Here is a 22,256-nt window from a genome sequence, read left to right on the forward strand (position 1 = left end):
CATTTCTTGAAATGCCTGTAAACGGTGAAAATTCGACCTTTGACCTGACCTGTGACGTCATCGGTTTGACCGAGGTCAATGAAATTGGGTCACAAGGTAGTTCCCCGTTGGGGCTATCCAACACCGTTTACCGCTTGTCGCTATGTTGCGTGGTTCTCGAGATCTGAGGGGGGGGGGGGCCAAAATGCCCCCCCCCCCCATCAGACCGCGTTGCTCGGCAGACCCCATCTGGGCGCGGGTTAAAATGATCATTTGTTGTTCCGCGTGGAATGCCAGATCTATGACTGATCTTAGATCGAGATCGTGCTGATAAGTTATCATAGTATTTTGAGCATCAATTTATATTACAGGTATAGGCTTAGAAACACTACGGCATTGTTTGTTATGGTAACACATCTTTGCGCAGATTGGCTCGGAAAGTATGCTAGCTGACATATTTCGGCATCGGACTTTCTTTCGTAGAGCCTACAGCAAGCTGAGCTGTTTGCACACTGAACACACCAGCCAGTCCACCCGGGTACTGAGAGCTTTCTCCTCTTTTATATAGGTACAGACCTATATCGAAGGTCTGAACGAGGTGTTACGATAGCGCTATGTTGGCCTCATTCGCCCCATTTTTGGACAGGTTTTTATGAGGCAGCTTCGACCACTTTTTGCAGTTACCGGCTGCGTACTTGTTGGACCATTGCTGTCACATATTCACATGTCGTTGAACTATGCGTACCTATCTATTATGTGCCTCACTGCTATTTGACCCCCAGTTTTTGCGTACAACAAACGCCCGGTGCCCTTTGCTCTATTAACCCGCGCCCCGTTTTTTTGTGTGTTTGTGTGTGTAGGGGTGTGTGTGTGTGTGTGAAACGATCCCCTCCTTTTCAGTCAATATCTCCTAAAATTTGGCAGGTATCGCCACCAAACATCCAGGACCCCTAGTGGTATCAATTTTACACCTTGTGACCAATTTTTCCACAGCCAATGATAGCTTAGCCACAAACGGCATCAGAGTGACGTCATGCTCTGCCAGTTTCGACCCAAAAAAGGTTTTGCGGGAAAAGCTGTCCTGCCTACAGTAAAGCTACAGTAAAGCTGTCCCGCGCCGGGACGGTGCTCCAAAACTTCCGCGCCGGGCCGGGGTGTGTGTATGTATGTATGTATGTATTTACGTCATGGGGCACATGCCACATCTACATAGTTCAGTGGCTATTCCGCACCCTGAAGTCATGAAGATAAAAAACGGTCAATTAGGTCAACATGCACACATCTGCACACGCACCAACCCACACACGCATTGCTCTTTACAGTACACCTAGCCGACGCCGCCCCGCTGCTTCATAAGCAGGTGTTGCCTGCTTATGAACACCTGCTTATGGTGTTCATAAGCAGGTCGAGTTAGAATGGGGGTATATGAACACCCCCATTCTAACTCGACTCCTGGGCCACATAGCGACACGCGGTAAGCGGCAATCGAAAGAACGTCCAAAATAAGGACGAAAACACTCGGTAATTTTTGGGTCAGGTCAAAGGTCAGGTCACCAGAGGTCACCAAAGGTAAAATGTTTGGCTATTTCAACATTTTGGAAACTGCCAACGGCTAACTCGGGAAACGATAGAGCTACAGCGCCGCGCAAAAGTGCATTCGATAGCTCTTTTAACGCTCTTTAGCCAGCCAACATGTCCTCCGATTTGACCTCAGGTCAACGGTTGGGCCTCCAGAGGGCAAAAACTCCAACAATAGCCGTTTTTATGAAAAGTGTTTTGTTTCGGCAATAACTTTTGACTCAAAAAAGTCACATTACTTTTGTCAGCATCGTGTTCCTCTCGTCGAGACGCTTCGAATGAGCTACATTTTGACCTTGAAAGGTCAACTTATACATGTCTCCATGCCTACAGGCCTCCATGCTTCCATGCCATACATGCCTCCTTACATACATTATTCCATGTAATTTCGCATTGAAAAAGGCTTCTCAATGAGGGTCGAAATATTTGCCATCATTTAAATAAAAAATACAGGCTTTACTCTTGAGACTCTGAAAAGTATGCCATTAATTGACTTCACAGTTGCTGTTGAGGAATCTCATACTCTCACAGGCGCCGTTTTGCAGACCCCCAGCAGAGGGACTGGTTTAGGGCCACCACAGGCGCGCGTGGGGCCCGTAGAGCTGCTGGCGCGGACTATCCATTGGCCGACAAAGGGATCTTAGAAGTGCGCGGTGCCTTCAGGAGCCCTGTGGGGTCCTCGGAGACCGGCATATGTAGTACATACTCTTCTCGCAGACGCCGCCTGGACCCTCAGCGACACCAGTGTGGTCCTTGAGGCCGTCAGCGTCGCTAGTGTATGTATGTATGGTATGTATGTATTACATTTGCAGGACAGTCCACAATCAGTCGTGGTTACTATTGCCCCAAATCATAAGATAATTTGAACTCAACTCTTGTGTTGACCTCAAGTAGTAAAATATGTTTGACGAACAATTCTTCATCGATTATTTTCATTAACATGCCTTTTGCTCGATTTTACAACGCATTTCTTAGAATGCCAGTAAACGGCGAAAATGCGACCTTTGACCTGACCTGTGACGTCATCGGTAAACCGATGTTAATAACATTTGGCCACAAGGTAGTTCCCTGGTGGAACTATTGAATGCCGTTTGAATTTTGAAAATCGGCCGGTCGCTTTCCGATATCTTAGGAGGGAGGGAGGGGGGGGGGGGGGGTAAACGCTCCCCCCTATGGGTGGTATACTCGTAGGGTTCGCCGATAGCCCTACGAGGCGCGGGTTGATTCAAAGTGTACTGATATTGTGCAACGTTTGACATCCAAGTCATCGAGTGCTGTTAACTATATCTGCATACATCCTGAAAAGCTTTGACCTTAATTGCAGCTGCTTTTCTACAAGTAGGTAGGTATGTCAAGAAGTGGATTACGAGGTCCGGCTGGTCACTTTGAACAATATTTCAGATGCTGAACATGAAATGTCAGAGCTGACATTTCAGCATCTGAAATATTATATAATAATCCAGCTCTGGAATAGACCAACATACTGACTGTTGCCTAGATTTGGCCTTGACCATGATGTATGATCCCCCCCCCTCCCTCCCCCGTCCCCGTTTAGCGGACTGTGAACGCCGTGATAGTCGCCCCCGCCCGGCGGACTGGAGAGGGGGGGGGGGGGGCGTGTGCCCGGCGGACTGTGAACGCCGTGATAGTCGCTTCTGCCCGGCGGACTGGGGGGGGGGGGGCGGTTGCCCGGCGTATTGGAGAGGCCGTGTGCCCGGCGGACTGGGGGGGGGGCGTGTGCCCAGCGGACTGGGGAGGGGGGGGGGCGTGTGCCCGGCGGACTGGGGAGGGGGGGGGCGTGTGCCCGGCGGACTGTGAACGCCTTGATAGTCGCCCCTGCCCGGCGGACTGGGGAGGGGGGGGGGCGGTTGCCCGGCGGACTGGGGAGGCCGTGTGCCCGGCGGACTGGGGAGGGGGGGGGGGCGTGTGCCCGGCGGACTGGGAGGGGGCGTGTGCCCGGCGGACTGGGAGGGGGCGTGTGCCCGGCGGACTGGGGAGGCCGTGTGCCCGGCGGACTGGGGAGGGGGGGGGGCGTGTGCCCGGCGGACTGGGAGGGGGCGTGTGCCCGGCGGACTGGGGATGGGAGCGGGGAGAGCCCTTGTGCCCGGCAGTCAGTCAAGAAGGCCCAGGGGCGCGGGAACTACTTTCAGACTGGGGGGGGGGGGGCACACCATAATAGAGATCAACCTAAGGTTCCCCAAATCTAGTTTTCTCACCGGTTTTAGGACACTTATTTTCCATCCCTTGGCTTTTTCAACAAAAAAGAAAGCATTTGCAAATTAAGTGCAGTATTCCGTCTCAAAGTTGTGGGGATGGTGCGGCGGTGCCCCCACGGCCCCAGAGTTGGGGAGGCAAGCTTCCCCCACTGCCCTCCCCTGGTTCCCGCGCCTATGGAGAGGCGCTAAGCCTAGTGGACTGGGGAGGCCGTATGTGGCCGCTCCTCGGACGGACAGACGCTGGCCGCGCGCCGCTGCGCCGCCCGGGCGAGACGGCAGTTTCACGGCCAAGGTCAGCAGAGGCCGAGCTACTGCGGAGTTGGCCGCCGCGCTGCTGTCCATGGCGCAGCTCAGCGCTCAGTACCACAGGGGTCTGAGTGTGCTGCAGGGCCGCGGCTGAGTGACGGGACTGACCGGGCCGGTCGGCGGGGCGGGGCGGTCAAACGCCGGTCACGCCCCCGGCCTCGCCTCCGCCCTGACAGGCACGCCCACGGCCGCGGCCCCCGACACCAGACTGAGCCGGTGTGACCGGTGCCGCCCAGGTCAGCCAGCTCCAGGGTCAGCTGCTCACCTGATGGCGCTGCTGCCGGGCGGGCCGTGTGTCCACTGCACGGAGCTGCCGCCGCCGCCGCTGTCCTGTATCGGCGCCGGACGGGACAGGCCGCTGCCGGCCGGCCGCCGAGACTGGCCGCCGACTGGGCCCGGCCGGCGGGATTTCCGCACTCCGCAGCCAGCGCGCAGCGTGCCTGCCCAGTGCCCATGGCGCCGCCGCGCCGCGCCGGGCCGGGCCGGGCCGGGCCGGGCCGCGAAGCCGACGCCACCCCAGCCCGATCCCGGCCGGCCGCAGTCGGCACGTCCGCCCCGCCCACCCCGTCCCACCCTGTCCCACCCCGTCCCGCCCCGTCCCACCCCGTCCCGTCTCGTCCCGCCGGTCCCAGCCCTCCCCGGTCCCAGCCGCAGCAGTCGGCGCGTCCGCCCCGCCCACCCTGTCCCGCCTCTTCCCACCCCGTCCCACCCCGTCCCGCCCCATCCCACCCCGTCCCACCCCGTCCCACCTCGTCCCACCGGTCCCAGCCCTTCCCGGTCCCAGCCGGCCGCAGTCGGCGCGTCCGCTCGCGTCCCCTCCTGCCCTGCCCGGCACCACTTCTGACGAGCACTGCTGTACTTATACACTGCACAGTGCACACTGCACAGCCTTCGCCCTAATATGAGCTATGGAGTTCGTGCTTAGACAAAATCGATAGTGACTCAAAGGCTATGTTGTCAACCACTCGAAAATCATAACGAGAAGATGCTTGGGAGTTAATTAGTATGAATGTCTGCGGTTTTAACCGACTCATAACGCATCGTGAAACTGTTACTTTAGCCATTTTCAGCTTCAAATATGAATATCCCCCTAGCTGCCCAACATGCTCGACTTGGGCAACTGCCAGTCAGGCCCTCGTCTAAGGATTTTTCAGTGAGTGGCTAACGCGTCACCAAGCACTCTTGAGTGGCTAGAAACATAATCTTGGGCTAAAACCATAGGTATAAAGACTGTATAGGACGGACCTGTGTAAAACCCGCTCGCTAGCTACGTAAAGCGGCCCGATGGCCAACCACAGTCAACATCATAGACTCGCTAATGCCTTCCTAGTTCCCATGTTAAAAAAAGAGAACACTTACCGAGTTTTTGAATGCAAATTAAATGTTAAAAAGTATCTCAAATAAATGATTAGACCCTCTTATTACCGACCAAGGTTGTAAGTCTCTGACATGCCTCTGACAGCCTGAGGACCCCTCCTATGAGGACAGTGCAGTCTCCGACATGCCTCTGACAGCCCGAGGACCCCTCCTATGAGGACAGTGCAGTCTCTGACATGCCTCTGACAGCCTGAGGACCCCTGCTATGAGGACAGTGCAGTATCTGACATGCCTCTGACAGCCTGAGGACCCCTCCTATGAGGACAGTGCAGTCTCTGACATGCCTCTGACAGCCTGAGGACCCCTCCTATGAGGACAGTGCAGTCTCCGACATGCCTCTGACAGCCCGAGGACCCCTCCTATGAGGACAGTGCAGTCTCTGACATGCCTCTGACAGCCTGAGGACCCCTGCTATGAGGACAGTGCAGTATCTGACATGCCTCTGACAGCCTGAGGACCCCTCCTATGAGGACAGTGCAGTCTCTGACATGCCTCTGACAGCCTGAGGACCCCTCCTATGAGGACAGTGCAGTATCTGACATGCCTCTGACAGCCTGAGGACCCCTCCTATGAGGACAGTGCAGTCTCGACTTTTATATTGCTATGACAATGGGAAAAATGATATTTTAGATGCGTCAGTAGGTACTCGGGATTTCCACATGAAAGTAAGAAGTACGGAAGTTCTCAAAATTATTGAATGACTTTGAATGAATGACTTTGAATGAATGAATGAATGACTTTCCATTCATACAATGCCAGAATGTATTGATGTGTAAATGGCCCCTGGTGGCCTGTTGGGCGCATTGTTTGACGGTGCTGCGGTCTGAACATTTCATGTATTACTTACGTATGGTGCCAAGAAAATAAGAATTTCAACACAGAGGCCTGTTTAACTAACAAATAAGGTTTTCAATTACAAAGAAAAAACTTAAGTTTACTAGAAATAATTACCAAAATTTGATATTTCGATTTCACTAAACCTCCGGGTATGAATATTGAGTTAAGAATTGAAATCGCAAGCTTTCTGTTTTACGAAGACCAGAAATTTGAAAGAAAACATTTTAATTACAAACCTGAAATTCCAGCGGTCCTGATGTTTCGGAATTTTTTAGCTTTTGTGCAATGTGCAATAATACAAAACAATCAATCATTTAGAACAATTATGCTTTGCTGGGTCGTTTCATGCTTGTTTTTTAATAAGCACCTTCCCTATAAAGTAAGATGTTCAAGATGTAGATATCGTCATGCCTTGTCATTCGCGTGATTCCAGATAGCAACACTTGATTAGAATAAAATGCACTTACTCATATTGCCCCGGTACCCCATTACCCCCCACCTTCCCCTATTAATATGTTTAAGGTCTCTGCAAGATGTGTCCCCCGTTTGCCGACTCCAGGGAAAAGGCAAGCTTGAAAGGAGGCGTAATGCGAAGTTTTTGGCCCCTATGTCGAAGATCCAAAAGATGTCATCAGACAACTTGTTACCATGGAGGAATTGTGAGGTCACACGTTGACCCTGAGGGCGTAACTGAGTTGCGCAAGTGGGATCACACCGAGTAACGGCCACCAAATGAGTGCAACAAGGTGAAGTTTGTCGGCAAGGTGAAATTGGTTGCGTTTTGGGATGCTGACAGGGTGCTGCTAGTCAACTTTCTTAAAGGGACAGTATCACCATTTTGATGAAATTTGACATTGCATAGGCCCCACCTTTCTGGTCCGGGAACTGAAGACCGATCCTCGAAGCTCCACACCGTTATCCCGCTATCGCCGCTCAAAGTACGAAAGGTGTACTACACTTTGAATCGTGCTTCACTATCTTCACTGTTTAAATATTTGCGCCGTTTTGAATTGACCGCCAGTAATAAAACTTTTACCCTGGTCATTTCATCAAATTTTATAAAGCCAAAACGTTTTTCGCACTTATTCATCACCGTTAAATTCATTAAATAGTCGTAGGCAATTTCCGCTGTTTCCTTCGGATTCTAGCGGCTCAACAAAGGAATTCCTCCAGCTTGAATCACAATCTCCCTCCAATGTATGACGTATATGTATGACGTCATCTGATCAGTCTCGATCTCAACGACAACTCAATCAGAAGAGCGGCCGCGTAAGCGTAGCGTCAATAATGTATTATCTGCGCCAGTTCTGTAGTAATTTAGCAGGCTTCCAAAGTGGCGGCCATGCTTGTAGTGGTGGTTCGCTCATGAAAATGACTCGCTCATGAAAAAATATTTTTCACCAAGTTCGGTCCTCAAACTATGTTTTTCTGATTCAGAAAAATAAGAAATGCTAGTAAAAAAAAAATCAGCTCCATACATTGATTTTTTTTTTCGATGATACTGTCCCTTTAACCCGCGCCCCGTAGGGCTATCGGTGGACCCTACCACCGGTAGGGGGGGGGGGGTTCGGCCCCCCCTAAGATCTCAGATATTTACCGGCCGATTTGCAAACTTCAAACGGCGTTCGATAGCCCCATCGGGGAACTACCTTGTGACAAAATTTCATTGACTTAGGTCAAACCGATGACGTCACAGGTCAGGTCAAAGGTCGGATTTTCACCGTTCACAGGCATTTCAAGAAATGTGTTGTGAATTCGAGTAAATTGGTAAGTTATTGAAAACCATCGACAGTACATTGTTCGTCACACATACTTTGCTATCTGAGGTCACTGATACCAGGTCAGGTCACAGAGGTCAGGTCACTGGGGGTCACATCCGTCACAATATGAAAGTGTCGTGTGATACATGTTTTATGGTCCATTTTATATGACAAATGCGATTATGTGGGTCAGGCAGCCTTTGGGGTCAGCTTAGGTCACGTTTTGGTGAAGGTCAGGTCAAGGTCAGGTCAAATTAGGTCAAATTTCAACGTTGATATTTTTGCATAAAATGGGTATCGATTCGATGCAGCTCGTCACGGGGAGTATAATGATGGTCTTTGTTTTGCCCTACGTGGTCTAGAATTGCGAAAAATTGAGTTTGAAAATTTGACGTCATCATTTTTGAACAGTTTTTTTTTTCGCTATAACTTGGCCAAAATACGAGATACCCACCTGAAATTTTGTATGGAGATAGAAGATGGGAGGTACTATCACATATATTCCGGTTTTTTCGAAACTCAAAAAACTTTTTGGATTTTTTGGCTAATATATAAAAATACTTTTTTGATTTTAGGGGGTCACAACTAAAAAAGTTCAAAAATCCGAGATAGCAGTTTTGTAGCACTGTCAATTCTACTTCTTTTATGTCTGATCATTTTTCTGTATCTTTAACCCGCGCGGGGCTGGGGGGGGTAAATTTTACCCCCCCTCGCGAATTTTTGCAATATCTCAAAAACGGCGGCGTGCAGCGGCGCCAAACTTTCAGTACCTTTTCTCACATCAATTTGACACGTACCCTGAAAATTTGAGCGACATCCGTCGGGAAATTTTTGAGAAATTGACGTTTTAGTGACGTCATGTTCGCCATTTTCGCCTCAAAAACGGCAAAAGTTCAAACGCCGCTAACATCTTCATTTTTAAAGGAATCAAGACGTAACAAAAAGAGATATACGTAATTCTACTTTGTCTATCAAGTGGCTATCTCGGTTTTTTGAAAATTTTGGATTTTGGCCCAAATTTTTTTCTTCAAAAAACTGACTTTTTTGGGAAAATAACTATAAAATCCAAAATTTTGAGTTTATCGAAAAAAACCGGAATATATGTCAGAGAAGTGGTCTATGTGCACCTACATACCAAGTTTTAGAAGAATCGGTTCAAAAATGTGGGAGTTATTCAAAATTGTATGACGTCACGACACACAAAAATTTTGAAAAATGACTTTTTTGGAAGTTCTAGACCTCGTACGGAAACAAAAATAGCACCTCCGATTCGCCGTGAAAAACTGCATCAGAAAGACACCTTTTTAGGCCTTAACAACCAACTTCAAAATTTGACCTCACTTGACCTGACCTTGACCTGACCTCGACCTGAAATTCATCCAGAGGTGGTCCATATCACTTATTGAGTGTGCCTACTGAATTCTATAAGTAAAATGACCCATAAAACATGTGTCGCACATGCCCTTTTCTATATTTTGTTTTTGGTGACCTGACCTGACCTGACCTTGACCTTGACCTCCGAATGATATTGTATGCAACGAATATTGTCTTGGTAGCCTAAGAACACGTTTTGGGTGATCAGTCTCAGTCCATGACTCCATTCTTCGGCAACTACGGTGCAAGGCGGATACTGTAGGAACTTGCAATTTGTACCCTTGACCTGACCTTGACCTTGACCTCAAACTTAAAATTAAGTACATGTTTTTAGTTGTTCGTGATGAGATCTTTCGATTGGCGTTTGAATTTTCCAAATCGGACCATTAGTTCGGGAGATAACAGGGGGGTAAAATTTACCCCCTCCCCAGCCCCGCGCGTTCGGCTGGAGACCCCAGCCCCGCGCGGGTTAAAGCTGTAGGCCTGAGAGCTCTTCTCGCGAAGGTCTTTTTCCGGTCGAAAATGGCAGAACATGACGTCATTCTGACATTATTTGTGGCCAACCTATCATAGCCTCTGGAATTTTTTTAGTCACAATGTGTAAAATTGATGCCCGGAAGGGTCCTCAGAGTTTGGTGGCGATATCTCTAGTTGTTTAGGAGATATCGACGGAAAAGGACAGGGGGGCCGTTTCACCCCCCCCCCCCTACGGGGCGCGGTTGAAACGGGGGCGCACAATTAATAAGTATGGAGCGAGCGTAGTCTTTCGTAGATTAACGGAAATTTGAGTGTGAGCGCCGGCCGTGCGGACGGTTTTGCGAGGTTTATATCTCAACAACCACTTGACCGATTTACATGCGGTAATTTTTGTAAGATAGCTTCATTCCTTCTTATCACGGTGACGTATAAATACTTCTTATAAGTATTGGCCTATTCCTAATGCATGTGGGTGACCCCTTATGCACGTGCCAGCCGCCAGGTGCAAAACGAAGAGGTGTCAGTTTTGTAACAATTGCAGTATCACGGTAACTACTGGGCCGATTGCGCTGAAAGTTGGCATGCAAGTAGGCACCCACTAGGCAATGCATGTCCATGTGCCACAGTTGGGGTGCTGCTGCACGTGCGCACGTACAGGGGTCGATTCCAGATCTCGAGAACGTTTGAACCGATTGCGCTGAAATTTGGTACATGGTTAGAGACCGCTTAGTAGGGTGCCGTGAAAAAGTCAGTTGGGACCCATTTTGCACGTGCGCAGTGCGCACTAGAGTTCTGCACGGCTGCAATTTTCCACAGCCTAGCCGCCCCGCAGCCGCGGCTCCACAGCCACAGCCGCCCACAGCCGTCGCAAACTGTTGGCAGCCGGCCGTGGATACTTTCAATGAAATGCAACCAAATAGTATATAATAGGTTGTTTTTAGTTGAAACATATAGCCAAAAGCACATTGCAATGGGCTATAGATTCTCAAGCTCATGAAGCATCATAGGTTAAAAGGTTGTGTATCTGGCTTTAGGCCGAAGGCCTGAAGCCTGATGCGCAACGCATGCCTACACAAGCCCTTGCAAGGGGTTAACCCTCGCCGGCACAGGGGGGGCGGGGGGTTGATGCAACCCCCCCTAAGGTTTTTCGCGAATAACTCGCGTAAAAAGCGGCCGATCGCGACTAAACTTTCAGTACCCTCGCATTGATCAATTTTACACCTACCCTGAAAAATTCATGACCCTGACCCTAATGACCTTTGACCTGTGACCTCTTTTCTGTGACCATGTTTGGCCGAAATCGCGGTTCGGCGCATGTCGGCTCGCATTAGCCGCGCGTTTGCAAGCTTTTCGTGGTTTCAAACGTTCAAACATGTGATTTGATGTTGCTCCCATACATTAGGGTGGGTGTCAAGGTCACCTGAAGGTCAGGTCAGGTCATTGACCTTTGGTGACCTCGGGTGACCTCGGTTCACTTTTTCGAGTTTTACATGTTTCTAGGCTAGTTTTTGGAGCTGAATTCGAATTTAGCAACCATTTGAACATTTACGAAGTAGTTTTGGTGCCTTCGTAACATGTTACGAAGCTGTCCGAGACGGTTGACACGTATTACGAATACCCGTCACAACCCCTACCGGTTGACCTGACCTGACCTGACCCGACCTGGTCTAAATGCTTAAAGACATCATCTCTGATCAAAACTAACACGATATTCGTGATCAGCACCCCGGAAAACCACATAGCAGCCACACGTTACGACTTTCTAACAGGTCCCGATTTTCCCGGTTTTCGGGTCATTGACCTGACCTGGAAGGTCACCCGATGACCTAGGACCTTAAAATTGGGTATCACCGGCTTCCTCTTGTGACGGGCAACACGCTCGTTTTTTCCGCGAAGCTCTAGCTCGATCAGGGGCCAAACGCGAGGGGGGGGGGTCGTACCAACCTTGTGCCGTCGAAGGACTCAAAATAGCCTGTGCCGGCGAGGGTTAACCCGCGCCCGGCTGGGGGTCCTGGATTTCCACGCCCTGCTGGGGGGGGGGGGTGTTTGAACACCCCCCCTTCTAACTCGGCTCCTGGGCCACGTAGCGATACGGGGAAGGCGGCGTTCGAAAGAGCGTCAAAAATAATGAGGAAATCACTTCGGTCAATTTTTTGGCCAGGTCAAAGGTCAGGTCACCAGAGGTCATTGAAGGCAAAATTTCGCCGATTTCCAGGTCGAATGTCGACAATTTCCAAGAATCCAACGCATAACTCGGGAACCAATAGAGCTACAGCGCCGCGGAAAAGCGCATTCGATAGCCCTATTAACGCCCTTTCTGAATAATTTTCGCAGATTTGACCTAACGTCAACGGTTTTGCCTGCAGGGGGCAAAAACTGCAAAAATAGCCGATTTTTTCGGAAACAGTTTTTCTGCAATAACTTTTGACCCAAGCCTTGTACGAGCTTACTTTTACCGGCATCGTGTTTCTCTCGTCAAGACGCATCGAATGAACTATAACTTGACCTTGAAAGGTCAACTTGAAAATTTGACCTCAGGTCAAGGTCATGACCTGACCGGAAAGGGTCATGTTGCATATCAGTCGATCCGTATCGTCGAGCTGAACACATCTAAGGCGTTTTCATCGCTCTAGCATGCCTCTATCAAAAGTTATTTGCGAAAAACTGTTAGATACCATTCGTGACCTAAGATGACCTCAGGGCATAAACAAGGGTCACGGACACCATTTTCATGTTCAGTGTGTCTAAACCACTTGTAATTCAGTGTTTGGGAGTGTTTATAATGTCTTTCGTCCAAAAGAGGCGCATTTCAATTTTCTCCCGTTGACTTATAATGGGGAGGTCGCAAAATTGACCTGACCTTAGGTCATCGATATCAAAATTCTGAGATATACATTTTGTACATGCTATTGCTCTTAGCAATCGCTGAAAGTTTCAAAGCGATCGGTCACTCGGTGTAGCTATGACAGACATTGAAACTTTTTATGAGGTGAGGTCACTTCAAGTGACCTGGTGACCTGACCTTGAATGACCTTGGTCTGAAATTTTCACAACCTGTGTAGAATTGATGTATGATAAGGTGTACCAAAAACGGCGGCGCTCCGCGCCGCCGTTTTTGAGATATTCGCGAAAAACCACAAGGGGGGTGTTCAAACACCCCCCCCCCCAGCAGGGCGCGGGTTAAGAAAGATGGGTAGGTAGGTACCTACATCAACAGAAAACATAAACAACGAACCAGAATAGAAGCACTAGCAGTGTAGACATCTAATGCCAAATCCTGAAGCATGGTTGTGGGACAGAACAACAGACCCTGATGCTTTTCATTATCAATGTTAGGTATGGAAAATGAAACTGAAGTTGATGGACTGTCAAACAGTGATTGTCTAGTCAAAACTCTTGCTTCTTTCTTACCTTGCATATTTTCTGGGGTGTGATATGCCAGGCCTGAAGCAGCCTTATGAGTAAGTCTCAAACTAATTTGATATGCAAGGCATCAAAACACTAGTGAGCATCCAACTTCGCTCAAATCCCCAAGGACGTGCGAGCCACAATTGCCTCTTTCAATCAAAAATTTTACTTGAGTTTTTAATGACGTCAATAGCAAAGAAGTGGCAATAAATTGTTAAGTGTCACTATAAACAGCCATATAAATTATAATTAATGTATAATAATGCTATACAGTTAAAAACTTGCTCTCAAACAAAGATTAATTATCAAATTTTTACATTTTCAGAAGAAGACGTCATTTTATTAGTAAAGTCAACAGCTCGCGTAAGAAATATTGTGTTCAGGGTTTTCACCGTCATGTGAATTACGTGTTCAGGGTTTTCACCATCATGTGAATTAACCGTAAGTAAGGTTCATGCTCACTTATAATCTAATTCCATTGGCTTCGTTGATCAGCATTTTCTGTTAGCGGTCACTCACACACCAGTTTGAACATAAAGCGCCAGTTTTATATTATGTAATTGGACTTGCCGAAAATCCAGAAATACATCTAAGAGTTATTTTAGATAATATTTTATTAAGCCTTTACCTGCCTTTACCTAGTCGTGATTTCTTTTTCTATTACCTGAAAGAATTATTGAACGCTCTTCTTCAATAGCTGTCAGGTGCTCTCCTAATGACCAGGTGAGATTGATTTGAGAGGGATCAGGATGTGACAATGCAACATGTTGCATTTTCTGAAACTGTCAAGCTCTTGGTGATGAAGGAACAATTGGTACCTATAATTAGTATTCTGTACCAGAGTGCAAACCCCCCTACACTGTAAACTCATTTCAACAAACGTTTGTTACTTTTACAAGGAAAATTATTTAGCGCAAATCCCCGCACCCTTTGCCATGTCATCGAACGACCCTATTGTTTGTCATGGTAGTTTTTCTTACAACCCACTCATATGTAGTTCGTTAGACTAGCTACCAAAGTTTGCTTTGTCATTGTTGTGTGAACGACTGTTTTCCTAGTTATAATCATGCGGCTACTAGATAAAGACCTGCGCATGTTTGCATTTAACAGGGCTGAGCCGTGTACTTGTTAAGTCAAATCAATGCAACTCTTAGTTAGCATAGTAATGTCTACGTGCAGCAAACCTGTACTTGTAAGCAATCTACCAGTCTCAGGTTTGTAACGTTTTACAAAGACCTCCCTTGTATTCGTCAGTTTTCTCCACAAATCGCAGGTCGCCGCTCTGCAGTCTCATTATTACAGCAAAACAGCATTACTGAAAGTAGGTCATGTATTTAAAATGGTACATACACATTACACACACAATGGTGATGACACTCATGACCCAAGAGGCAAGGGCAATAACGCATGCGAAAAGGCAATGAGCGTTATCACTTATCGAGTACACTGATCACACGTTTACATGCATTAGGTTTGAGTTGATAGTCAACTTGGGTTCCCTGCCTCGCAATAACTGGTTTGGGGACTCGCAACATCGAGGAATGCCTTGATTCGGAAATATGTTATTTCTAAGTCTGCGGAACACGAATTTTAAGGGGCGAACCCATTCAAATCTAAGGGGCATTCAAATTCATTAGCCCCTTGGAATTCAGGTGCTTTTTCATTTTTAGAATTCTTGAGTTTCTGCAGTTTGCTGTCTTCAGTGTAGCGACCCTTGCTTGCAAGCTGGAGCTTTCGCTCCTGATGAAAACCTGAAAGAAAGCATCGCTATATTACCTATAGCATATGCAGAACAATACCTATGGCCTGGAGCAGAACACATTGTGCTTGCTTCCATACATCACGCACTTATTTAGCAAATTTCTCTGATTCAATCTGCATTACTATCAGTTGAAAGACATACATTTCATAAAAAAATGACAAAAACGACCGAACACTGTTATCACCTACCATTTTCACGGAAGTGCGCAGGAGGCCACATCACTGCACGGCGGTTGGTGCGCAACTGAAACTTTCAAAATGAAACGGCCGGAAACGTTTTTGGCGCCACCTATATAACAAGTAACAGCTTTGTATATGTCACTACTAACACGTCTAACTAGCGTAACTAAGTCCGTGTTGCAAAGGTGTAGTTGATACCTTTGACAAGGACATACACTGTAAACCAAATTGACAAGTCTTGTGTAATATAACCAATCATCTCTTGGTATGTTTACCACCGTATACTTTTTAAACAAGCCGTTGTCTGGTGCATTGCTTGTCAGGTGACAATTACGAGTCAATAGTTACTATGCACACCAACTTCTCAGTATCCAGACCAACTCTACATTTGTTTCAACGTTTGTTTCTTAACCAGTTTTGGAAACTTGTTGCCGCATGGTTATTTAACCGGCGCCTAACTTGTACTGGTCAGCTGGTCAGCATACACATGGTCAGCTGCGCCCATGACGTCAGACTTGGCGGGCCAATCAGCGGTCGCCGCCAGCCGTTAGCGGGCCCCGGCGCGGCGGTTTCGAACCAGCAGTTGTCGCGCGGCCGCCGTGCAGCCTGGAGCAGCGACGAGGGCTGTTCCAGCATTTGTGCAGTAAAAAGTGAAATCTGTGAACTGTGGTGTTCGTGCTGTGAGTGAGGCCCGCTCTGGCCTGCGGAACGCACTAATCGTGCCTATACCCGCGGTCGAGACGCCTCCATTCCCCTGCGCGCGCAATGTAAGTGGACCAGACCTGTGCATGCACATGTGAGCAGATGTTTTGCGGTCGGTGTTTTTTATATATAAATACATTTATTTGCCTTTAATTCAACTCTTTGTATTTTTAAATTAACTGATGGACATATATGGGCTGTAAAAGCTAATCTGGTTGGCGATCATGATTTATTCGAATTATCTGCGTGATCGTGCAACTGCCATGATTGTTATGCTTAATGTTAAGGAAATATTCGTCATACGGGCATGTTATACTTCTGGCTTGATGCAGTGCACAAAACCATGTTCTTCCACATACGCAGCAGTTCTTGCTTCAAATACTTATATGCTGACGGTGCACGATAGGTATACCTACTGGGTATACCTATTACCTACCTCATGCATTTACCACATCCATTCGGAAATATGCACTCGGAATTATCTCCAGTCAATAGTATTAATTACGTGACCGTAATAAATACTAATGATTCCAGATACTTCCGAATGGATGTGGTGTATGCATTCATTGATTATATAACCCATCAGTATTTCGTTTCTTGTCAGCGCAAGCCTTTAAGCATGAGCAATAACTGATGCCAGTCATGGTTTTGTGCACCACTTCCAGCCAAAAAATAACCTGTCCGTATAGAAAATATTTCCTGAATCAGTATCGTGGCAATTGAAAACGAACGCGAATCGTAAGTTCTTAAGGTTATCAAGTATCAACGCAAACAAAGCGATTGTAAGGAAGAGCAAGTTCGAACAGAGCGTTAGTGCACTTACTTGTTGACAATTTGTAAGCTAGCAATGCCCAGTCAAAGGCTAGGCTAGTTCATCAACAAACCAGGGATTGGTGAACCGACAAGGAAACGACTATGCCTATCCAGAAGTTGGTAGGTCCACAAGGCCCAGACTAGTACTCAACAAGGTGACGCCTATGCGAATTGGAACCAAACTTGTAGACAAACTGTTAGTTTGTTGGCCAACAAGCCTGGGGTTGGTGAATCGACAAGGTATCGACAAGGTGACGCCATGCGAATTGGAACCAAACTTGTAGACAAACTGTTAGTTTGGTGGCCAACAAGCCTGGGGTTGGTGAATCGACAAGGTATCGACAAGGTGACGCCTATGCGAATTGGAACCAAACTTGTAACAAGGAGCCAACTTGTAGATTTGGTTTACAGTGTAGATTACATAAGTATGTATCAGTATTGTTGCAATGGTGTAGCTGGTTCTTTCGACAAGGATATAAATTACAAATCATAAGCAAATCTATGTTCCATATTACGAATAAGACCCTGGTAGTTTTCACAAAAGCCTCCATAATCCTCGTTAATTTTATGAATGGTCGACTAGGTGCTGGGGCTGATACTAATATTTGCCCTATTGATTCAACCAACTATGACAAGATATTCGTCGTTCGACATAACCTTTATTAGTATTTTTGACAAACGCTCGTCGTTGTACGACAACCCCTTGTCAAAATGAGTTTACAGTGTACAGCAAATGGTAAAACCATTACAGGTTTTCAAAGGCTTCACCACTTTCAATGTTGCTGCGCATCCTTTGCATGATTTTTACAGGCTAGACTGCTTATCAGAATGTAAGATTAAGGATTTAAAGTTTTATATTTGAGTACTTAATTGAGCTTGAAATCTCACAGCCGTGGCCACAGCCGTAGCCGTGTTCTTGGAGATATTTGCAGCCGCCCCGGCCCACAGCCGTGGGGCTGCAGCCAGCCGCGGCTGCAGCCGGCCGGTGCAGACCTCTAGTGCGCACGTGTAGGGTGCCGCTTCCAGATCTTGAGAACGGCTAGGCCGATTGCGCGCAAATTTGGCACATCGCTTGGGACCGGTTAGTAGGGTGCAGTGCATAAGTTAGTTGGAGGTACCCTCTCGCAATTTCGCACGTGCACAGTGCACACTGAAAACAAATGGACACAGTGAGGGCATGTTCTGTACTGGTAACACATCAGTCATGTGTTAATCACACCCAAAACACAATAAGGCTGAGTATTTTCACGCTTGGCGGGACCTTCGACACGTTTTATAACACATTAATTAGAATAATGACAAAATTTTCTCGTGTCAAGCACGCTGGACGAATGTAATGCATCAGTGTATCGAAATCATGTGTTGTCGGATATGGTAGACGTGTACCCTTGCACAAATACACCGTGCCATCCACCAGTGAGCGACCTCTGAACCTTAACTGCAGATGGGGATAATAGTGTGCGTTTTTCGAGCACCGACTTTTATGCTGGGTTTTTATAAAAATTTGCCAGTGTTTTGAGGAAGGTCAAAATGCACAATACAGCCGAGGGAGTCGATACATGATAAATTGTCTAGAGCAATATGCGCTGATTACATCAAGTGCAAGATGAAGCATAGCTAATTAACGTCTGCTTGGAGGAAGAAACTCCTCGGCCTATATAGGATATATTTGAAAAATCGGTGGCTAAAAAAGTTATCCCGACTGTCTGGAACGCCTGGACAACTGCATTACGTAGTAGTCCATCTAATGGGGGCATCGTCAGCTGGTGCTCTGACTGGGCAGTCCACGTGACGTGTTCACCCTTCGGCCCTGAAGCGGCCGACCGGGCGCAACGAAGGTCGTGTATGGGTCGGCAACCTCATATGGGTCGGCCGGCCGCTTGCTCAGCCCTGACCGCGCCCTGACCGTATGGGTCGGCCGGCCGCGTGCTCAGTCTTGACCGCACCCGAGCGCCCGATTCCACTCGGGGCCCGGCTTTGGCAGTCAGCCTGTCCAGCCAAAGCCAAAGTCCCTTCAACTGCGCCCCGGCAACAAACTACATAGTCACCACGTGTTTCCTTCTTTCACTTGCGATTTGTGTTAAATTAGTAACACATTCGCAGTGTATTTAACATTGAGTAACACACATTTACCTTGTACCTATTCTGCAAATGTATTCACACAAGCCTTATGTGTTGAAGACACAAAGATATTGTGTTTTAGGACACAACACGACTGGGTTAACACATTTGTAAATTGACACGTCTGCGACGGGTCAAAAAATGCATGATGCAGGGTACACAGCTTAGTTAACACACTCTGCTTGTGCGTTTTTAGTCGTTTTTTGTGTTATTTTGTTTTCAGTGCAAGGCCCACCCTCTCGCTCGCTCCGGTTCCGTTGGTCGATTTAAATCTAAATCTAAATCGATATAGAATTGCGTGGAAAGCCGGCTTGGGTGAGGTGTTTCCATGACCGATAAGACCTCAAATCGGTTTAGATTGAAGTCAAATCGGCTTAGATTATGCTGGCTAGGCCGAAGTATAGCGCCACTTGTGGCGCACTTGAGACTATTCCCTTCATGGAAAAACGGGTTCACTTACATAACTCCTTTGACAAGCCTTCGAGACAAACCAACAATCAAGTTACACTGTCAGATTATAAAAGAAGTTAAAATATTTTAGCTGTTTTATGCAAGTTAAAGATGGATGAAAATAAGTGAAACAGCGCAGTTACGCATCAACCTTTGCTACTAGCCATTTCACCTAGTTACGGAGCGAGCGAAGCGAGTGGAGTCTTTCCTTAGATTAACGGAAATTTCTGAGTACGAGCGGCCGGCCGGCCAGCCGGCCGGCCGTGCAGACGCTTTTGCGAGGCTTATATCTCAGCAACCACTTGACCGATTTACACGCGGTAATTTTTGTAGGGTAGCTTCATTCCTTCCACCAAGTATTGGACTATTCCCGATGCATGTGGGTGACCCCTTATGCACGTGCCACGTGCAAAACGAAGAGGTGTCAGTTTTGTAATAGTTGCAATATCTCGGTGACTACTTGGCCAATTGCACAGAATGTTGGCATGTAGGTAGGCACCCACTAGGCAATGCTTATCCATGTGCCAGAGTTGGGGTGCTGCTGCACGTGCGCACGTGCAGGGGTCGTTTCCAGATCTCAAGAACGGCTGGACCGATGGCGCTCAAATTTGGTACACGGTTAGGGACCAGTTAGTAGGGTGCCGTGCACAAGTCAGTTGGGACCCATTATGCACTTGCGCACGTGCAGGGTGCCGCTTCCAGATCTCGAGAACCGCTGGGCCGATTGTGCTCAAATTTGGCACATCGCTAGAGACCGGTTAGTAAGGTGCCGTGCACAAGTCAAGTGGAGGTACCCCTCGAAATTTTGCACGTGCAAGGCCCACCCTCTCGCTCGCTCCGTTAGTCGCCCTAAAACGCGTTATACTGGTTAAGTTATGTTTCAAAAGCACTTCAAAAGACGTTTGCTTTCCGAGCTGAAACATTTGACAGATAAAAAAACATTTAGCACGTGCAACTGTTTTTGACAACCATCATCGCAGGCCATCGTGAAACGCAAGCATATCTAAATATGTAAAAGATATAATATTTTACGCACGATGCATTCGATGATGGATTAAAAACGCAGTAGTCACTAGTATTTTGCAACCAAATGCTTCCATATCTCAAGTAAATCGATTTAGACGATGTAAGCCGACTTTTCAAATCGGTTTTAAATTCTCAGCGGATTTGGCAAAAAATGGGCGTCTTCATTACACATCTAAATCGATTTACATCTCAAATCCGCTTAGAGTTGTCATGGAAACGGGGCTAATGTTCGACGTAGACGAGTCCTTCCGCAGACCCGATCATCGGCCAATCCATCAAGGGTCTTCGGAGGCTGCTGTACTTCGCCAGGCCATTTGGAAACTGACTACACTGTTTTCAAACTGCCTAGGCCGTTTCCAAATGGCCTAATATTTCAGGCGATTTGCAAACGGCTGTTTGTTTTCGGGCCGTTTTCAAACGGTCTGAATCGGCCAGGCCGTTTGCAAACGGACGGAGTTTTCATACGGCCTGTGACATATAAAGGGTGCCCCACACAAGCCAGTAAGAGACATCCTTTGGCAGTTTTTCACGTGCAGGACTTGTCCTCGTGCTTGCTCGTTTGCCATCAAGAAAGACGTCTGACCGTTATTCTGGCACTTGCAGAATCACCACATTGGCCAGAGGTAGTCATCGCCTGGTCATCGCTAGAACAAAACTTTTCGACTCAATGAAAAAGGGTCTCATGATTGTTTTACGCTAGAATGAAGAACAATGCCTATTCGCCAGCAATGTGTTGCGCGATTCATTGAAAGCCATCTGGGGCCACGCCCTCGCGTCTGGGTGGGTGTGGGTGCCGTGTGCCATGTGTGTAAAACCTGTCCGGTGAACTCGCAGTATAAAGCCGGTCCCGGGGTCAGTGTCGACATCAGTCAGCTTCTGTGGCCGCCCCTGACAGCCCACTATCAGTTCCAACATGCGTGTCGCTATCCTGGCAGCTCTGGTGGCCGCGGCCGCGGCCGCCCCCGGCCTGGTCGGCCGGGGCGCCGGTCTGGTCGGCTACGGTGCCGGTCTGGCGGGCCACGGCGCTGGCCTCGTTGGCCGCGGCGTGGTCGGCCACGCCGCCATCGGCGGTCTCGGCTACGGCCACTTGGGCGTCGGCAAGGCTGTGGCTGCCGTGCGCCCCGCGCCTATCGTGCACGGCGTTCATAAGGCCGTCGCCGTCGACTACGCCGAGCCGCGGCCGTACCACTACCAATACGCCGTCGACGACCCTCACTACGGACCCATGTTCAACAAGCAGGAGGAGGCCGACGGTGCCGGTAACGTTGTGGGCTCGTACGCCGTCAACCTGCCCGACGGCCGCACCCAGATCGTCAAGTACGTCGCCGACCACTACAACGGCTTCAACGCCGAGGTCAGCTACGAGGGCTACGCCCAGCACCCGCAGGTGGCTCGCGGCTACGGCTACGGCGGTGTCGGTGTCGGCGTGGGCTTGGGCCACGGAGCCGTGCACGCCGTGGCGCCCGTCGTCAAGCCCGTCATCAAGACGGCCGGTCTTCTGCACTGAACGCAGCCGATGGCAGTCGGCGGCAGCGCCAGCAGCTTTAATGTACGCATGTGTGAATGGTGTGTCTGAGTGCACGAGGGCAGGCCCCCCTGCTCTCAAGTGGTCCGTTGTCAAGTGTGTGCCCTACGTGTGCTTATTTATTTGTGAGTCCTGTGTTTTGCATACAGCATGTAATATAAAATATTGTTTCATTCCATTAGTTTTTGTGTAGAGGGTAATTACAATTGGGCCGCTTGGCTTTGGCTGCTATCCACCGCCTCTCTGATTTGCTGCAGCCAAAGGATTGTGTTTTTTAACCCTGCAACGAGACATGGGTTCCAGTATCTGGTTCTTGGTCGCTGAGCCACAAATTTCTTGATGCAGGCATGAAAGAAACCAGTCTTC

General features: G+C 48.3%; 1 protein-coding gene across 1 annotated transcript; it reads left to right on the plus strand.

Annotated features, from left to right (window-relative positions):
• The first annotated feature begins 21,263 nt into the window (after positions 1–21,263).
• Positions 21,264–22,063, plus strand: LOC122380663 (adult-specific cuticular protein ACP-20-like). The gene has a single exon (XM_043364027.1). It carries the CDS (start codon positions 21,279–21,281, stop codon positions 21,870–21,872), a length of 594 nt encoding a protein of 197 aa, XP_043219962.1. The 5' UTR covers positions 21,264–21,278; the 3' UTR covers positions 21,873–22,063.
• The last annotated feature ends 193 nt before the right edge of the window (positions 22,064–22,256 follow it).

This window comes from Amphibalanus amphitrite, unplaced genomic scaffold (assembly GCF_019059575.1).
Source record: "Amphibalanus amphitrite isolate SeventyFive unplaced genomic scaffold, NRLGWU_Aamphi_draft 000103F_arrow, whole genome shotgun sequence".
NCBI lineage: Eukaryota > Metazoa > Arthropoda > Thecostraca > Balanomorpha > Balanidae > Amphibalanus > Amphibalanus amphitrite.